This window comes from Sinocyclocheilus anshuiensis, unplaced genomic scaffold (genome assembly GCF_001515605.1).
Source record: "Sinocyclocheilus anshuiensis isolate Anshui unplaced genomic scaffold, SAMN03320099.WGS_v1.1 scaffold1823, whole genome shotgun sequence".
Lineage (NCBI taxonomy): Eukaryota > Metazoa > Chordata > Actinopteri > Cypriniformes > Cyprinidae > Sinocyclocheilus > Sinocyclocheilus anshuiensis.
This window is the reverse complement of record NW_015549711.1, coordinates 356589-377580: the sequence shown is the minus strand read 5'-3', so window position 1 is coordinate 377580 and position 20992 is coordinate 356589. Positions and strand designations below refer to the sequence as shown.

The following is a 20992-nucleotide window of genomic DNA, read 5'->3' as shown; positions in this document are numbered from 1 at the left end:
CCATACATCAATGGAAAGCTTATTTATTTAGATTTCATATTATGTATAAATGTCAATTTCAAAAAATTGACCCTTAGGACTGGTTTTGTGGTCCAGGATCACATTTAACAGCTGATAAAATGAAGAGACTTGGTAATAAATGTTGATGTTTACAATATATTTCACTAAAGTAGATGTCATGCAAAAGTGTATTTAAGTAGTCCTTTCCACAGGTGACCAAAAAGTCTCATTTTGTAAAGCAGCTCTCACTAGATTGTAAGCATAATAGTCATTAGGGAAATAACAGTGAGTCATTACCATCATTATTCAGTGTGTAACGTCTCTATTTCTGATCTCATGAGTGGATTGTGTGTGATGTCAGAGAAGATTTCTCTCTTACAATAATAGCAAGGATGTTCTGTTCCCTCCAATCTATAATAGCTAGATAGGCCACTCACGAAAGAGAACATTGCGGTCTGACGCCAAGCTGTTGTGTTGCATTGTGCGTCAGTAATTTCATTTGTTCCCATAATGTGCTGCAGAAAGAAAAATGTGTTTTGGCTCATTACAGTACAGAAATAAAGCCATCTTAAGCCCAGGTTAAGTGTTTAGACTGATGAAGTGCATAATGTGGGCTTATTATAAAACTCTTGAGGATCATTAGCAGGAGTTGGGAGCCCTCCTACTGCTATTGTTCTGCTTGCACTTGCTTTCTCATTAAAGCCGAGCATTAGAGACTTCTAACTGGCCTGCTCTTTACAAATGAGAATCAGAGGATCCATAAATTAATAAACAGTGCGGACTAATGTGCTCACTCCTCAGTGATGATGTATTCCTGGTACAATTGGATTACAAAGTTCCTGAATCTTGAAGTTCATATATACTGTAGTACAGTATGTCCCTGTGTAGGTTTTAGTCTTTAATTACCACAGATCTCATGTGTACAGAATCATATCGACACTATTTGGGGAATTTCACTTTGTCGAATGACTCAACTTGTTTCTCCTTGGCTCTTTGTAGTTGGTGATGTGTCCTCCACGATAAAAACAAGTCCATGGCATTTTGTACATAGAAAAAAAATTTTTTTTTTTCCCAACAGAATGATTACATTTCCAAAGGTTTCCATCCCTGTTGCTAATAGACGTACAAACAAGTTCCTGACGAGACTCATTTTGGAATGCAGAGTTCCGATTTGTATTGCTTATGAACATTTATCAACTTGCACTTTTATTTTCCACTGGTTGCCAAGGAAGATGACTTATATGCACATTCTGTTCTTCCACTTATTTCACTCACATTTTATTTACTGCTTGGTTACTGTAAAGTGCTTGCTGTCACTTTGTGACGACTGAATACTTTTGTGATTACTGTGCCAATGCATTCTTTCAAATGAATTAGACCCGTCAATTAAAATGCAAATAAATCTGAACATGAAGAACCGCAGTGATGTCAAGCATTGAAAACTAAACACATTGCTAAAATATTGTTGCATACAGTTTTGTAGATTTTGTAGTCAGTTTGTAAAACCTTTTTTTGCACACAAACAACAATTAGCATTTACATTAAACTCATTTTATAGTAAATTCAATATGTGTGATTGAATACAATTGTCACTTCATTACTTGTTAAGTAGTTGCAGACATTTATTGTACGTATGTAAAAGCAAGTGCCAAGAAACTTGAGAAACAAATCCAGAAATCCTGCCCTCCATTAATCTCCAGCAATTAACGTTTCATTTTGCTTGCCGTTTGTTTGTTTCTGTATTTATCCCCACCCCTAGGTTAGACGAAATGCCTGGGGTACTACAAAGTACATGGAACTGTATATAGTAGCTGACAACACACTGGTAAGCTGATGATTCCTGTGTCATGCTCACTTCTACTAATTAGATACTTCCACACAGTAAAGTTCACCACAGGAATTGAGGCTTTAAATCTTCAAATACAGGCCGAGTTATATAAACTGTACTTTAGAACCGGTACTTTAAGCCTAGTGTTGCTTTCTCATTCAAATGTGGCCACTGAGCAGTTGCTGCTTAAATATAGAGCTTCGGAAGTGCCATTTTGCTCTCTCCCTCTCTTTTCTATCACTCCCATTGCCGATATCTTACATGTATGAGGAGTTATCGAGACGCTATCAGTGAATTTAATAGTTTCATTTTTATTCCTCGGGTATGAGGGATGCATTTCGTAAGAGGCATGCAGACAATCTTTCAGTGTTACATTCTGTTGAGTTTTCTAATTGAGTTCTTTCATACATTTACATCAAATCTGTATAATATCCACCAAAAGCCAAAAGAGGCAGAGGGTTATGTAAGATTTCATTATGGCTGGATTTAGTTCATCAAATTTCTCTGTAACAGGGTTTTTGCAATTTCTCAAGCAGGGTCTATGCATTTGTATGTTCGTCTTGATCAAATTGCCACTTGTCTCTACAGTACAGAAAGCAAAACAAGGACCTTGACAAAACTAAAATGAGGATAATGGAAATTGCTAATTATGTAGATAAGGTATGTCAAGCCTGGGTGAATTTTTTTGGTTCAAAGGTTTTGTTGACTGTTTAGACTGCATATTTGTTCTCTGAATGCAAAATTCCTAGATGTCTGTATTATAATTATATTTAATCAAATAAATCCATTTGCCATGTTCCTAATTGTTTGTTTTGGTCTGATCAGTTCTTCAGAGAATTGAATATCCGTGTACCTCTGATTGGTCTAGAGGTTTGGACTGAACATGATCAGTGCATCATCAATGAGGAGCCAAATTCAACTCTTTGGTCCTTCCTACAGTGGAGACAGAAACTCAAATCCCGCAAGAAACATGACAATGCACAACTACTCACGTTAGTCACAATACACACCCACCTTCTGCACATATAGAACAAGACTGTCCTGTAACGTATTCTTAATGATGCTGGATCATCATATATTTTAAAAATATATAATTAGTTACACTTTTTTGTTTTATTTAAAGGGATATTTAACCTAAAAACTGAAAAGCTTACATCGTTTACTCACCTTCTAGATGTTCCAAAACTGTATGAAAAAAAAACACATGAATGATTCAATGATAGCAGAAATTTCATTTTTGTGAACTATCCCTTTAAAGGGATAAAGAATGGCTCATACATTTTTATTGATATCATAGCTGAAAGTATATATTGTTTTCCTTGCAGTGGTGTGATTTTCAAGGGCACCACCATTGGCATGGCTCCGCTGGAGGGAATGTGCAGTCACGAGAACTCGGGCGGCATCAATGTGGTAAGAAAGCATGCAGGCTTGCATCTGGAATAGGCTGTAAACACTGTGTAAATAGAGTGTGTGTTTGTGTACAGCTCATGCAGGTATTTGATAAAGTGATCAATAGCTCCCACACACCTGATTAGCCTCTTTTTGGTTCTATTACTTTGTGTGGCGGGGGAAGATCACTTTGCAGCATACTAATGAGTGGCGAAGCATTTCTTCTGGATATTACACATGGGTGGGGTCATTCTACATTACATCAATATAGCCGGCTTAGCCCTACTGAGATCAGTGTGGTACATGGAAAAATTTTTTTTATTTTTATGCATGTCAACAATGGTTACATTGGTAGAAGTACTACCATAACTTATTTTGAGAGTGAATTTGTTTAGTATGTGCTGTGTGACTGTTGTGTGACTGGAACTGCAGTCGACAGCTATTTATCAAGATATTGATATCTTTAGAATTTTTGTTGTTGTTGTTGTTGGTTGTTTGTTTGTTATAAATCCTTTAGGGGTTGAAAATAACGATATTGTGTGCTTGTAAAGTGATTTTGGTGAGAAGGAATAATATGATTTTTGACTGATATGATCTGAGAGGATGAAAATTATATAGCATATATTATTTAAATTATATTTAAATAAAATATAATCAGTGTCACACAGGGACTTCTAGGAATGTAATTTTACCATTTTCCTTTTGAGTACATGTTAACCAATCACAGTAACCATACATTTCAATTCAATTCAAGTTTATTTGTATAGCGCTTTTCACGATCTAAATCGTTGCAAAGTAACTTTACAGCAAATTACGTTTCTACAATATTTAGTGGTAGCTGGAGCGTGATGGATTGTAGCGTGGTAGAAGTCTAGTTAGGTACGCAGGAGCTAACCCATTAAGAGCCTTATAGGTAAGTAATAATATTTTGTAACTGTTACTGAACTTAATAGGTAGCCAGTGCAGAGACTGTAAAATTGGTAAAAAAGGACTCTAGCCGCTGCATTTTGGACTACCTGTAGCTTGTTTATTAAAACCTGACTGAAATTCTTCATAGAGATCATTTTTTTGCAGGAAGGAGCACAATTGAGCAGACACAACTTTTTCTAAAATTTTAGACATAAAAGGAAGATTTGAAATGGGTCTGTAATCTGCCAGTTCACTAGGATCTAGTTGTGGTTTCTTAATAAGAGGCTTAATATCCGCCAGCTTGAATGGTTTTGGGACTTGACCTAAAGACAACGACGAGTTAATAATATTAATAATATTAAATTTATAATAATATTACACATAATGCAATGTTAAAACATTCATATTTTTAATGTTTTAAAGCAATTTACAGTTAACCAATTACAGGTTAGTGTAGCATTTATTTATTTTTAATTTAATTTATTTTTTTTAATTCTTTTAATTTTTACAAATTAAAAATAATTTTTTATTTTTTTATTTTTTTTTGTACAAATTACAAACATTTTTACAGTTAGTGAATATCGACTCACTGTTGGACATGTGTGGTCTTGTCCTGGACTATGGTTTGAGAATGCATTCCCTATCATAAATAGGCTCCTTCACATTCCTCAAATGCTTTAGAACCAGTATATGACAAGGACAATGTGGTTCCTAGGGAGAAATTTAGGAGATAGAAAATCCATAAAGAGAAATCATTTGTAATACAACTGCATGTCATATTTCAACATTGTTGTTATGGTGGAGATATTATCAGTGCCGTCTGTAAAAATCAACACTGCATGCCCTTTGCAGAGATATCCGTTTGTGCTCCTTTCTCTGGAAATATGTGTGAGTGTGTGCGCCTTTATGTTTTTGTCATGGTATGAAGATAAAAGAAAGGCCATTCTGTTTGCCCCAGCCAAGGTACTTAAATTACCACCTGCAGGTCAAAAAAACAACATCCTCTACAATTTATGGCATCATTGTAACATAACAAAGATGCCTTTGGAGATCAGAGATGTCCTCTGGGCTTCTACTGCCATTTACTTACCATAGTGTTGGAACCGTGGCAATGTGGCATAGCAACGACAGAAGCCTGTGGGTGTCAAATAGACTTTATGTCCAATTTAAAGCATAAAATGTAAGTAATTTATTGCATGGCAGCGAGAGCGGCAAATACTCTAATCATGTATATTGAATTCATCAGTTTAGACAGACTCTAAAAGCAGTGCTTGAACTTCTGTTTCATTTATTGTGATGTTTGTTATGGCTGGTAGATTAAATTATCTTCTCTTCCAGGACCATTCTGAATTGCCTATTGGGGCGGCTGCTACCATGGCACATGAGATTGGCCATAACTTTGGCATGAGCCATGACCATGAAGGCTGTTGTGTGGAGGCCACTGCGGAGCAGGGTGGATGTGTCATGGCGGCAGCTACAGGGTAAAGACTTCTACATTTGCATTTATGTAATAAATAAAAGCCCTTTAGCAGAGGCTTCCTTTTATAAATAACCAACAATGCAGAACATAAATCACGGTACTTACAAAAGCATGCTAATTACGCAAAGAACCCTGGAGCACTTGCAAATCATTTTAACTTCTAATTGTGTCACTATTAAACTAATATATAGACAGGATGCTACTGTACAAGTACATAATTAGTTGCTAATGGTAAGTACCTAAGGATGAGTCAAGCATTTTAATCTCCACTTCAGATTGTACGCCTACAGACCATTCACTGACCATCTCATGTGCACTACCGTTCAAATGTTTGGGGTCAGTAAGATTGGTTTATTTTTTCTTGAATGAAATTAGTACTTTTATTCAGCAAGGACACATTATAATTCATCAAAAGTGACAGTAAAGACATTTATAATGTTTCTAAATATTTCTGTTTCAATTAAATGCAATTCTTTGTCCTAAAAAAATGCTGAAACAAATATATCACAGTTTTCACAAAAATATTAAGCATCACAAATGTTTTCAACATTGATAATGATAAGAAATGTTTCTTCAGAACCAAAGCAGCATATTAAAATTATTTCTGAAGGATCATGTTACACTGAAGACTGCAGTAATGACTGCTGATTCAGCTTTGCAATCACAGGACTAAAATACATTTAAAAAAATATACTGAAATAGAAAACTTGTAAAGATATTTCTAAATATTTGTATTGTATTTTTATCAAATAATTGCATACTATTGTATATTACACACAAAACTGCCTTAAGCTGGCTGAAATCACCAGTTGCAATCTAGCTTATAGAAACTAGGAAACAATTGTTTGTGTGATACCTGAGAAGGTAGCAAGTAAACAAGATACCATAAATATCTTGTACATCAATTTTGATATGGCGCCATCTACGATGGTATTCCATGGTAGTCTCAGGAGCAAATATCACATGTATATATATATATATATATATATATATAAATATATAAAAATTCTCTAGAAGAAAGAGGCATGTCACAGAGGCACACTCAGATCCATTCTGAGAACACTCATTTACGGACAGAAGGGGAAACATGATGTGTCAGGTGTTGTCAGCACACCAGTAGTTAAATGGAGTTGGAGAAATGTTCTGAGAGATCTGGTATAAATGGAGGACAGCAGGGTGCCCAGCACTGAGCCCTGTGGAACCCCAGTGTTAAGAGTTCAGCAGTTTTTCAGCTAACTGGGTAAGAACTAAGTAAGACATAAAACAGAAAAAAGCCTTTTTCTGGATAAAAATATAAAAATACAGCTGCTAGCATGAGATCAAAAGTGGCTGACATAAGCACATCATTTATGGCAAGGATAGTAGTTTTAGTAGAGTGAATTGGTTTGAAGCTTAATTGAGATTAAGTGGGTTAAGTGACCCCTTGCTTCTGGTGCAGTAGAGGAAAGGTAAGACAGAAGTTCAGAAGAGATCACTTGGCATAGAGAGGAGGAAATTGTTTTTTACTTGTGAAAAACAGTTTGGGAAACTTCACTACTCTTTTCATTTTAAATCAAGACCTTATTTTCGTGATAATCATGTTACTGGATTCATTATAAACCGATGTTCAGCTGCATCTGCCTCAGTGTCTATTGCTAACTGTAGTTGCTTAACAAATTGTAAGTTTTCCATCTTATTTCTACTAGTGCCTCTTTTGTTTTCAATCATTTTGATGCATAAGAATGACATGTATCCCTTTCTAAAATGGTCTCTACAGGCACCCCTTTCCAAAAGTTTTCAGCCGCTGTAGCAAAAAAGACTTGGACAACTACTTCCAGAAGGGAGGAGGAATGTGCCTGTTCAACATGCCCAACATGAAAGATCTGGTCGGTGGGAAGAGGTGTGGAAACGGCTTTGTAGAGGAAGGGGAGGAGTGTGACTGTGGAGAACCAGAGGTGATTTGTGCCTAAATTAATTATTGAATGGAATTACTTATTGATTTAGAGAATATTGAATCAGACCAATCATGAATTAGTAATTTTTCCAAGAACAGTAGTGGGTATGAAGTACATGTAATAAATCAAAATTTGATAGTTAATATGGATTACCATTGATTATGCCTCATTTTTATGCGTTTATTATTTATTAATGGAATACTTGATATTATTTATGCAGTGTATTTTTTTTAATCATTTTTATTGTGAAGAGCTTTGCCTAACCAGCAAAAAGTTTTGTTTTTATCACATGGGAGGTCCAAACACAAGTGTTAGAACATAAATAGTCGAACTACAGCAGAAAAACTGTGCCGTAACAAAGCATGACAGATGAAAGCATATGCGTTTTTATGTTTACTTGCATGCCTGTAGAGAAAGAGGACCGTCCCACCTTGCTGCAAAGCCATGTTTGACAGGCTGTCAGTGTGCATATAATGGCTGGGTGATTTGCCATCTGGTGCAGGTAGATTGAGGTAGCGTCTGTAACTCCTAGTCAATACATAAACACCTGGACTACTGTTCTGGATTTCACCTGCTGCCAATACCACATTCAATGAAACAACACCTCAACTATCACCTGACAGAAAAAGCTAGGTTGCAGCACTGAACTGAGAGCTGTTATCATACACTTTTGTTCTAACCTTTAATCCAAACCATCATCTGCCGGCCCTCTCTACTTCCATGAATACACAAAAATAGATTTGATAGTGTAAGCCTGTCATGTACGCATGTCTTTTTTCATTATAGTCACTGAATCACACCATTTATTTATTTCTAGTGCAATAATCATAGCTGTCAGTCGCACTTGATGCTCTGAAACCATATCAAGCAGAATAGAGGTTGCCGTGTGTGTTTATGTGAGACCGAGAGAGACTGTGTGTGTGTGTGTGTGTGTGTGTTTGACAGCGCGTATATGTGTGTTGTGGATGTTTCCTCCTCATTAAACACCCTAAAACACCACACACACACTTCCTCCCCTTCCCCTATTCATTTTCAGCTGTACGGTATAATTATTGGCCGTCAGACGCCTCCACGCTGTATATATCAGTATCATACATGTCAGACATTTTTTATATGCATCTAACGTCCTGTGCAATTTCTCTTCTCGATTTATTCTTTTCCGAACTTTAATCATAGTGTGCAAACAGACACTGTGAGTGTGTGTATACAGTACATACATTATGTGTGTGTGTTTTCTGTCTCCCGCAGGAGTGCACCAATGATTGCTGTCACCCCAGCAATTGCACTTTGAAGGTGGATGCACAGTGTGCCCACGGGGTCTGCTGTGAGGACTGCAAGGTGCCTAACTATTTATCTGTCTATTTATCTATTTATTTATTTATTTCTCTCCCACTGCTTCCCTCTCTCACTCTGTTCTGACTCTCACGTAGTATGTTTCATACAAGTGGTCAAGGCTTAGAGAGTTAGCCTGTCCCTGTTAACCCCTGCTGGTAGAAGTCATAACTACACCACCTGGCCGCAAAAAGCATCTTTCCCTATTGAAACAATTGCAAATTAGCTGTGTATTCCGAAGAAATTGCATTTTTGTAATCAACATATGTCATTGTATTACAGTAGATGTTTTACTAATTATTCACTTACATGAACAATTAATAAATACTGTAACAAATATATTACTCATTGTTAATTAGTGTTAGTTATGCATTGAATTTATTTAATACACGAGTTTCACAATTTGAGTTGAATTACTGAAATAAATGAACTTTTCCACGACATTCTAATTGATTGAGATGCACCTGTAGTGCTGCTTTAACTAATATCTAATATGACCTTATTGTAAAGTGTATATTTATTTATTTTATGTGTTGCTCAAAATAGTGAATGCCTTGTCTGTGTATCTACATTCTAGAGAAGCACCAGGCGTCACAGTTTCATATCCACTGTTTCTCTGTAGTTTGCCCAGCACCTGCTCTCTTTTTCTTTCATCGAAGTCCTCCAGTCTCCTTACCGTGCCCTCTGCCCACAGCTGAAGCAGGCCGGCACCATGTGCCGTGGAGCAGCCGGTGCCTGTGATCTGCCGGAATACTGCACAGGAGGTTCTCCCTACTGCCCCTCTAACGTTTACCTCCTGGATGGGTCATCGTGTCAGCATGGCCGTGCCTACTGCTATAATGGCATGTGTCTGACCCATGAACAGCAGTGCCTGCAGCTGTGGGGTTATGGTAAGCTGCGTGCTGTCTGGCCGTGTCTTTAGTTTGCAGGGAAATTACATTTGTAGGATCCAGTTCAGAAGTTATTGTGTTACTATGATAAGTTATTTTATTTAGCAAGAATGCATTAAATTGATCAAAAGTGACAGTGAAGACATTTATGTTTTGAAAGATTTCTATTTAAAATAAATGTTCTTTTGAACAGCTTTCTATTTATCACAGAATCCTGAAAAAAAATCAGTTTCCACAAAAGTATTAAGCAACACAACTGTTTTAACATTGATAATAATAAGAAATGTTTCTTAAGCACCAACAAGGATCATGTGACACTGAAGACCGGAGAAATGGCTGCTGAAAATTCAGCTTTGTCATCACAGGAATAAATTACATTTTAAAATGTACTAAAATAGAAAACATATTTTAAATTGGAATAATAGTTTTACAATATTATTGTGTTACTGTATTTTTGATCACATAAATGCAGCACAAGAGACTTATTTCAATAACACGAAAAAATATTTTGAACAATAGTACTGTATATCTGCATGTACTATATTACATGCTGCATGACTTATATTACGTTCATCATATACCATTGTGATTACATTGTATTCCAAGCTAATTTAAAGAATTTTTTTTTTTAATGTATGGTGCTAACATGGTACCATGATAATATTATGGTACTTCTTTGCTAAATGTCCCTTCCAGAAAAAGTTTTTGAATCCTAATTGACCCTTTCAGTGTTTAGTCAGCACTAATGATCAAATACTGCTTTATGTGGATTATGTAGTGGGAGCTCATGGCATTTGGCTGTACACCTCCAGTGTGTTCTGGGCTCATGTCCAGTCAGGCTCTTTGGCTGTCAAACAGACACAGATCACAGCAGACGTACTTTGTCATTTGTGGGGTGAGGGGGTGTTGACATGTTTGATGTTCACTGTGTGTAAGTGATATTATCATATTCACTCATTTTAATTGAGCAGTTAATGTTTCACTGGACTGGATTTTGTGTAATCAATGGATTATTTCTAACATGGCATGGTCGAATAAAATAAAATTGTGTTATGTATTATAAACACGTTTTAAAAACTTTTAGTCACTTAAAACCAACACTTCAGCTTCAATTGAATAAAATTATCCCTAACCAAATATTAGCTGGTGGCATGAAGCCAGCAGATCCATGTTCACACTATGAGTCTGTTAGAGTCCCAAACTGTAATTTACATTTCTCAGAGGTAATGTAGGTTTAACTGAGTAAACTAAATTTGTCCAGGTGCGCAGCCGGCACATGACGCCTGTTTTCAGGATGTGAACGCAGCAGGGAATGCCTTTGGAAACTGTGGCAAGGACAGTCATGGAAACTACGTAAAGTGTGAGAAAAGGTAAGGTGGTATTTCGTTATTTCAACCAGGCATATAAGCAATAGTATGTGGTTTCTGTCAAAGAACTTGCCGACCTGAAGTGAAATTTGAAATCTCTGCAAACAGCAATTTGGTCTTGGACTTCTTTAAAACTGTTACAGCACAATTAATTCTCTTGTGACTACAACTATATATTATAAAGAACAAACTAATACATTATAAAGAACGTCTCGGTTACGTATGGTAACCCTCGTTCCCTGAAGAACCGCTCGGCTCCGAAGCGAAAAGCTGAATATGCGCTGCATCTGCTGCCTACTTATACTCACGCTGTGATCAGCAGCAGCTGGATGCAATAATCGCATGCCAATGTGCATTGGCTTGTTTAGTTTACACTCGAAGTAGATTGTTCTCTCTAAGCGAGATCCCAATTCGTCGGTCATCCGACGTGACATCGGGAGTGACCGACTGAAAGGGAACAAGCCAATACATTTAAAAAAGAGAGAGAGAGAAAATGAACAAACTAGTTCAAATAAGTTTATAAGGACAGCACTGCAGACTCAGTACTTTTTCAAACTTTTCCAAAGTTAGACAATTTTTTTCTGCTTATTCATCATTTTCAAAACAAATATGATTTTTAGATGATATATTATTTTTCATCCTATTATTATTTAATTTGCTTTTCTCATAGATGTATTTATGCTGAATAGCTGTGAGCAAAGATGACTAGTGATCCCTCATGACTTACCATCTCTCATATCAAATATCCCAACAGGGATGCCAAATGTGGTAAGATACAGTGCCACAGTGCTGCCAAGAAACCAAAGGGCACCAATGCTGTGTCCATAGACACCACTATCCGCACAGATGGCATTGAGGTGAAGTGCCGGGGCACATATGTTTACAGCACCCAAGATGGGCAGGGTGATCTTCCAGACCCTGGACTAGTCATGACGGGCACCAAGTGTGGAGAGGGGAAGGCAAGTTTTTTTTTTTAATTTGAATTTAAGATGAGATATTTATTAAACAACATCTGTACTAATCAAGTGGAGATGTGTCTCAAAAATAAGTGTCTCAATAAAAGCAGTATTTTATGTTTTGCATTGAAGAGTTGATTTATTCTGTTGTTACTTGCCTTCAGGTGTGCAAAGATCGACGATGTCAAAATGCATCTTTTACTGAGTTACACACCTGCATCGCTCATTGCCATGGGCATGGGGTAAGCAGTCATTATAAAACAACAACTGATAAACGTTAACTATATTTTTATTATATGAACTATATTATATTAATAACTACATTATATAATTAATTATATTATATTAATAACTATAATTTTAACTATATTATTAATTAGACCTTTACTATAGATAAGAAAACATATTTCAAAAATGTGGAACTTTTCATGTTTTATGCAGTGTCACTTGCCATATCTTTGTAATTATTTGTGAAATTTGCTAGCAGTAAATTTTTTCAGTGTAGTGAAGTTTATTCTTTAAAAAAGTGTTGCTCTTGGAATAAAAAATAAATAAAAGTATATATTTATATTTTTTAAAAAGTCTTACAATTTTATGCAGTTTAGCTTCATTTGCTTAGTTTGTTTTAAGGGTATTTAGATATTGTACTGAAAAAAAAACTCATTAAGAAAATTATTATTTGCTTAATATTTGGTGCTGACAATATTTGTTATTTAATATTGTCAGTGTTGCAGCTACTGGAAGACACTATTTATACAAAAAAGGTTTTATTTAATTAATCATGCAAGCACGTCTCCTAAATTATGTCTAAATAAAGGCTATGTCTTAGTATTCCTTCTCCCTTTGAGTTCATCTTTAACCCAGACTGACTCATTGTGGATTTCACACCTCTAAATCCTTTAAAACCGCCCTCTGGGTTGCTCATTTCCCGACACATACCGCCTCTAATAAAAACCAACGCCTTTCTTATATTAGCAGAGCTATAGCATTTGATTTGTGTATTTTCTGGTCAAATAGTCGTAAACAGCCTCCAAGCTGTATAAACTCAAATTCTGTCTTTCCTATTCCCTTTGCCCTCCCTCTGTCTCTCTCTTTTGTCAGCTTTTCTTTTATTTCTTGCTTATTTACCCAGTCGCTTTTCAAAAGGGCAGCCAAATACGCCAGGTCTTTGAGGGGAGATTAGAGATTCAGAAACTGCCTTTTTATTATCCATTTGCATTATCATTTGACTCATATTGATTGTATGGTTTAGGCAAGTGTGGATGGAGAATAAAGTGAGTGATCGTGCTATTTGCACACAGCACATTTTCTCTCCTTTCCACTGTTCCTGTCTTGCCTCTGGGTTAGATTGAAGCGTGTAAAATATTCTGTTAAAAGAAATTCCATTAAAGATGAAAGGTGGTATATTCTGTATTTGCCCTATACTCTAAAAGACGTGACGGAAAACGTTCCCTGCAATGGTAGCAATGAAAGTGAGGATAGGTAAATGGCTGCGTGCGATTAAAAAAAACTCAACAAATGTATATTGAAACCAAACAATTGTGAGCAGTTGTTTGTGGTGTACTTCAACCGAAAAGTCATGAGGAAAAGTGAATGCTGACAGGATTTCCGTTCCTGTAGGATAAACTCTCATTTCTGGTCAAACACTTGCAGTGCAAAAGGCGTGTGAAAGTTACACCCCAACCTTCCAGATGGAAATTCTCATCCGCACTAATTCCTATGTGTGGTGTTGTTTTGCATGCAGGTGTGTAACAGTAATGGGAACTGCCACTGCAACCGTGGGTGGGCTCCCCCCTTCTGTGAGAAACCAGGACTCGGGGGAAGTGTGGACAGTGGACCTGTGCAGTATGACAGTGAGTTCACCTTAAGCTTTCAGTGCACATGTGCCTCTGCTCTCACTTATTTCTCTCCTATTCTTTAATCCATCTTATAGATTTTATCACTCGTCTGCTCTCTCTCCCTCTTCCTCACTTTCCCTTTCTTCCTCACACCTCTTATCAGATGTCACCTTGACCATTAATCTGTACCGTCCAGCTTTTCTTTCCAGGACTCAAGCCAATGATATCTTTGCTTGTTGAAACTTTTCAAGAGCAAATCTAAGAATTTATGAATTTAGGTAACACTTTAGATAAGGGAACTCTATTCCCTATTAACTAGTTTCTTATTTGTGTGCGAATTACTAACACAGTACCTGTTTATTTACGTATAAAGCTCATATTAATGCCTTATTCTGCATGACCAGATCTCTTAACAAGTGATCGACCGATATTGATATTTTATAACCGATACCGATACCAATTATTTGCATGTTTATGTGCCCGATAACCGATACGCAGAACCGATATTTATTTACTGTTATAAAGTAAATAAATGACTGAGTGAAGTAAGTCCATACTTCACTTTGGTTTCTCCTCCTTTCAGTCATCTTTAAAAAAGTGTTGAAAATTAGCAGTCTTTCATGTTAAATTTAATCTTCATATTACAACAATAAAAAACATTTTATTTAAAGCATCAGCAGCAACACTAATATTAACAATAAGCAAAATACATGTAGAAGGTCTAATGTTTTCAAATGGAGAAAATAAATAAAGGAAAGGAGTCATATCAACTTCATTTTAAACTTCAGTTTTAGTAGGTTTATAAGCTGTTTAATAGGCTAAAGAGTGAAGAATAATTCACTGGATAATGTTAATTCACTGAATAATATTCTCTGGAATATTGAAATATAGCAAACAAAACATCGTATTTTATTGTATTTCTCAACTGGCATATTATATCAGAATTACTAATAATGTTTTTGTCGTTCTAGATTATGAAATGCGTGCTGACAAAGTGCTGTTTATCTATGCATTTACACAGAACTATACTCAAACTGCGATCGCTCGCGGAGATAATAAATAATTAATTTCCATAGAGTTGTATCTATTTAGATGTTTATTAGCGAAATAATGGTTATATAGTAAATGTTATTACAATTTAGGGTGTTTTAAACAAGTGAATGTTGTTCAAAGTTACATGCGGTGTCCGTGTTGGAGCATTTCCTGAGCATCAATCTGCTGAGTGAACAGCAATATTATGTGGATTTTCTTCACGAGACTAATGATGAGTATAGACAACAGACAGAGAATTAAATTTAGCTTTTTTATTTCCAACATGCGCTCATTCATGGCTGTATTATTTCATTAATGCAAAGTTACGTCTTTATTGGGAGAGGACTTGACAGATTATCTTAGCCTACGTGACTCCGACTTCATGAGACGATGAGCATATAGACACAAGAGAGTGAATTATATTCAGCACTTTTATTTCCAACATGCGCCCATGCATGGCTGCATATTATTTAATTCACGCAAATATACGTCTTTATTGGGACAGGATTTGACCGTGAGTTAGTCTCTATTTCTTCGAGCCAAGCTGCATAAACTGCATATCAGGTATTTATGTAATACATCTAATTTGTAATAATGGCTGTTATGTTAAATAAAGTTTACTAACTACAGCAAATCATGTACCTGTGCACGCTGTTGTTGTTGTCTTGTTTCCCCTCAGACGCGCTGCAATGGTGATCCTGCGCAAAATTCTCAAAACATCCACAAGATGGCAGCATTTATCGGTGAATCTGATATTACAAAACCGATATCCGATTATTGTAAAATGCTTAAATATCGGGAAAAATATCGGTAAATCTATATATCGGTCGATCTCTACTCTTAACCCTTCTCAACCCTTCTGTACCTTACTTACTAACAATAAGCAGCAAATTAGGAGTTTATTGAGGGAAAACTTGTAGTTAATAATGAATAGGTGTTCCCTAATCTCAAGTGTTACCTGCATTTATTATTCCCTCATTTCATTTATGTATGACTGTATCTGCAAAACCTTTTGTTCTAAATTGAATACTAGAATACTTCTTAATGCATACACAGTATACTGCCTAGTATTTTTTTTAAATAGGATGCTAAATAGGATGAAAAATATGCTAAATATTTCAATAAATAGTATAGTCACATGACCACTACATACACTACCATCCAAAAAGGGTCAGTAAGAATTTTTTAAAGAAATTAATACTTTCATACATACAGTGCCTATTAAATTCAAAAGTGACAGTAATGACTTTTACATTGCTATAGAAAAAAATATTTTAAACAGATGTTGTTCTTTCTATTCACAAAAATAATTCCACAAAAATAAGGAGCACAATAATTTTTAATACTGATAATAATAATAAGAAATGTTTCATAAGCACCAAATCAGCACTGTAGAATGATTTATAAAGTGTAATGTGATACTGCAGTAATGACAGCTGAAAATTCAGCTTTGCCATCACAGTAATAAATTATATTTCAAATCATATTAAAATAAAATAAAAAACAGTTCTTTTAAATTTTAATGATATTTCACAATATAACTGTTTTTACTGTATTTTTTCTCAATTAAATGTAGCCTCGGTGAGCATAAAAGACTTCAAAAACATAAAAAAGCAAATTTTTTCATTTTTTTGTGTAAAAATGGCTTAACTTAAAATTAAAAGACACAGTTAATATTCCTTCCCATTCACGAGTCACACTGGAAATAGAAGGTCAAGTTGCATTGCATTGCAAGTGAGAGTGTCCACTGGTTTTGTGTTGCACGTTTTAGAAATGTAGTAGGTCATTCGGGCGTTCTATTCATTTGCTAGATGCTGCTTTAAAGTGGTATGCTAGAGAAAAAAGTATGGTAGTTTGCTATTCTGAACATAGCCATAGACATTATTATAGTACAGAGTGAATGCAGTGCAAATCTATTATTCAGAGTGGCAGATATTTGGCAAGCACTTCTCTTTGTGTTTGCTGTTGACCCTTGTCTAACAGTCGCTGTATGTCCTATATCTGTCCTCAGGTCAGGTGGGATTGGTTGTTGGGCTGTTCTTTGCTTTTCTAGTGCTTCTCCCTGCTGTACTTATTGCCTTCTACTGCATCAAGATAAAAAGCTCCTACTACCACAAGTGGAGAACACAGAGAGAGAAGAGCAAAGCCAGCAGGTATTAGCAACACTATCCATAAAAAAAAAAAAAAAACATGTCTGGCCAGTCAAGGCTTTGGTGTTGTCAGATGGAAGACATTTTGAGCCATTCATCTTAAAACTGGCTGTTTAGGTAAATTGGGTATTTGGTTCCAGGAGGGACCCATTGAATTCATGCCGTGAGTGAGAGAATAACTGAACTGAAGTGAGCAATTTCGAACGCCATTGAGAAGTACCACCTGTGGCATGCTGAGTGGTTCAGCACAATATTATCTTCTTCATGCAAATTTGTGGTATGACTGATTCCTAGAGTTTTTATTTCTTAGATTTCTAGAAATAAAATAGACAACAGCATATTCTTTGTGTGCTCAAGCCCATCCGTCTTCCACTAGGATATTTCTCAAGGATAACAAACTGTCTCTGTTGCTGGAGCCCGTGATTTTATAGCTAATATCAACATTTTTGATGGTTTTTAACTCACGTTAGGTGAGGAAGCACACACCTTGGACACATTTAAATCCTGTTTGGCTTTGTTTGAAGCAGGACTTGAATTGCTTTCTTCAGAATTACTATTTATGTTATGCCTATAACCAGGGGTGTGAAGTAACGAATTACAACTACTCACGTTACAGTAATTTAGTTTTTATCAGTAATTGTACTTTTTTTGAGTAGTTTAAAAATTGTGTACTTTTACTTTTACTTGAGTACATTTTAAGTGATGTATCGGTACTTTTACTCCGCTATTTTCCACCATTTGTGGTCGTTACATGCTTATTTTTATTTTATTTTTTATCCATCAACGTGATTGGATAGAGAGATAGTAATCGGTCTCATGACTTTCCTCAAATCAAATTGTGCATAGAAAACTTTAACCGCCAACTGTTTATCATGGCTGCTGGAAGCGCATTCTTCAAGCATCAATTCAGTCGCATCTTTCTCTAACTTAATATGTTCAGGTATATTTCGGATTTCTGCTTACTAAATGATTTTTATATATGCTTGCCTATCTACACGGCCTGAAATTTGGTGTGAGGTTGCGGGTATTGCGTACAGTGTTAACTCACGCAAGTGCCACGTTCGGTAAATTCCCACTCACTTATGAGACGCGCGATCTGTGCTGCCTCGTCTCTCTCTCGCATAACGTTTTTTTTTAATTATTATTTTACTTTTTTTTATCCATTTTGTACAATCCGCCTTAATTTAGCAAGTACACTCACACATAACTGGCACCGTTTTGGAGAGAAATGGGCTCTCATTTTAACCCATATCATGGTGTGTGATGCTGAACTATGAGTTTCTCGTGGTGTTTGTATTTGAACTGCTGTAAATATTAATATGTTATGTGCAACAACAGCATGCTGTCTCAGTGGCCTTGTGTTTCGCCATATCACATATTCTTATCTCTTAAAGACAAGAACCCCTTCTGTTCATTTACACAATTATGGATATTATCTGGCCCCTTAGATAGTATTAACTCAGTGACCCCCCCCCACCCCGCCCCCCGCCCTTATCTATAGCCGAGTTGTTTTTAATTTTCTTTTCAGTTCTTTTTTGTATTATTTCAAACACTATCAGTCAGGTATTTCAGAGACAAATTTTGCTTTGTCAGATAGTTTCAAACAATTGTTTTGTGACCTGTTTTATAAAGGACTTTTATAAGAAATAATCGTAGCTGTTCTACAGAGTGCAAGAGCCCCCTGTCTTTCATCTGAGGCCCTCTAAAAATATGCAATTAGTTCAGCTGTCAGTATCCTTTGAAATCGAATTATGTGATCTCTCTTCACTTTTGCTGAAAACAGCAGCTGCAGTGAGATAACTGAGGTTACTTCACTCTGAATCCTCCCCAGTCATTAAAACATTAAAAGTTAGTCAGATTAGGTACAGTATTATCCTTTCTTCTAGTCAGTGGCAAACCAGGTCACATTTGGCAGAGAGCGATTCCCAGCACGTAGGGTCTCACATTTGAACTCTCTTAGTTCTCACTAAATTAAATGCAACCTAATGTACCACAATTACTGATATACATCTGCTAACAGCAAGGTTTCAACTTATCAACTCTTGCACCCAAAAATGAAGATTCTGTAATAATTTTCTAACTCTTCTGTCACTCCAAACATGCATGCCTTTCTTTATTTCTTCTGTGTAACATAAAAGAAGATGTTTTAAGAAGTGGCTTTGTTTTTTTGTTTATACAGTAGAAATCAATATTCACCAAAACCATTTAGTTCCCAACATTCTATAAAATATTGTCTTTTATGTTCCACAGAAGAAAGAAATAAGTCTTACAGGCTTGGAAGGGTGAGGGTGAATAAATGATATAAAAATGTAATTTTTTTTTGGAGAACAGTCGCTTTAAGGCAATTCATGTAAGACTTTAAATCCCAGAATATCTCCTGCAGCTTCAAATGGACATGCTTAAATCTGTTTTGCATCAGTGTCAGTTAGGAAAAATCTGTGTAGAATAAAAAGCCAAAAAAGCAGAGGTCTACCACTTCCAAATCGAGTAGCGATGATGGCATATGACAGGCACGGTTGCAATTCAGAGTATTTCCCATGTATTTTGGGAAAACTCATATTGGCTAACAACTAAATTAAATTTAGAAAATAATCTTTGTGCACGCTCAATGTTAGACAAAAAAATGCTCTCTTTTTTATTAAAATAGCTGCACCTGATAAATATCTGCTTGTAATAATTTTATTGACTACTAAGCGCAGCTGCAGTGAAGCGTTATTCTCAGCAACAGGCTTTAGGATTGGCAGGCAAGATGACAGAGGTTGAATAGAGCCAAATATAGAGTGATCCTTGCAGAAAACCTGCACACAACCTCTGTCAAGAGAAAAGATTCTTCATTCAGTGTCAGAATGACCTGGAGCACAAAGCCAAGATGATCCTGGATTGGCCTTGGGACAAATAATGTCCTTAAGTGTTCCAGCTAAAATGACCCCATAGAAATACTGTCGACAAACTACTCACAACCAAGCTGACAAAGTTTGAAGGGATCTGCAAGGACGAAGGGGGAAAAAAATCCAGGTGTGCAAATCACACCCAAGAAGACCTCCTGCTGTCATCACTGCCACACAGCATGCACAGCTACACAGGGTCTGAATACTAATGCAAATAATAGATTTCAGATTTTTTCATGCATACATACATAAATCACATGTTCACTTTGTCCTTTTGGTATATTGTCAAATACAATAAACAATTCAGTCTGTCCTGAACTATGAATACTCTCCAAGCGGTCTGAATGCTTTCTGATGTCACTGTACGAACATACACACATGCTCTTAAAATGTTCATTATTCAGCCTACTTTTGAATAGCATGCTTAGTAAATTATGGTATTATTATGGTACATACTGAAACTCTGAAGTCAATCTTGTGCTTTAACAAACTGATAAAAAACACAATGTTTGTCTATTTCCTCAAAGTCTATTCATTTCCATAAACCATTTCTATGTGTTTTCATTTGTTTTCAGAAATGAGGACTCCGTTGAAAAGGGGAAGAATGGCCACCTAAACCATGCTTTCCATCTGAAGGTGGTGGCACCCTCCAACAGAAGTGGTAATCTCAAGGTATGCTTTAGTCATATCAAAATACAGAGAGAACACTTTCATATGTAATCTTTAATGGCATACAGAACTTTGCGTTCCATTATACTGTACATATTTGGGGGGTTGGTAAGATATTTTAATGTTTTAAGTCTCTTTTGATCACCAAGGCTGCATTTAATTGATCAAAAATACAGTAAAAAAAATAGTAACAGTTTTTATATTTTAATATCTATATTAATATCTGAAATGTAATTTATTGGCAAAGCTGTATTTTCAGCAGGCATATTTGCAGCTTTATAATTTATAATAATAATTTATGCATTTAGCAGACACTTTTATCCAAAGCGA

At 35.9% G+C, this 20992-nt stretch overlaps 1 protein-coding gene across 1 annotated transcript in view; it reads left to right on the top strand.

The window, feature by feature from the left end:
- The window catches only part of adam19a (ADAM metallopeptidase domain 19a), a 104521-nt gene that overhangs the window by 71896 nt on the left and 11633 nt on the right, over positions 1–20992 (top strand). Inside the window, exons 7-20 of the mRNA XM_016450114.1 lie at positions 1760–1825; positions 2417–2488; positions 2654–2820; positions 3154–3238; positions 5465–5607; positions 7363–7540; positions 8789–8878; positions 9567–9762; positions 11024–11132; positions 11884–12088; positions 12250–12327; positions 13830–13938; positions 16967–17108; positions 20569–20665. Coding sequence (XP_016305600.1) covers positions 1760–1825; positions 2417–2488; positions 2654–2820; positions 3154–3238; positions 5465–5607; positions 7363–7540; positions 8789–8878; positions 9567–9762; positions 11024–11132; positions 11884–12088; positions 12250–12327; positions 13830–13938; positions 16967–17108; positions 20569–20665 — 1737 coding nt within the window. The remainder of the gene's footprint in view (positions 1–1759; positions 1826–2416; positions 2489–2653; positions 2821–3153; positions 3239–5464; positions 5608–7362; positions 7541–8788; positions 8879–9566; positions 9763–11023; positions 11133–11883; positions 12089–12249; positions 12328–13829; positions 13939–16966; positions 17109–20568; positions 20666–20992) is intronic.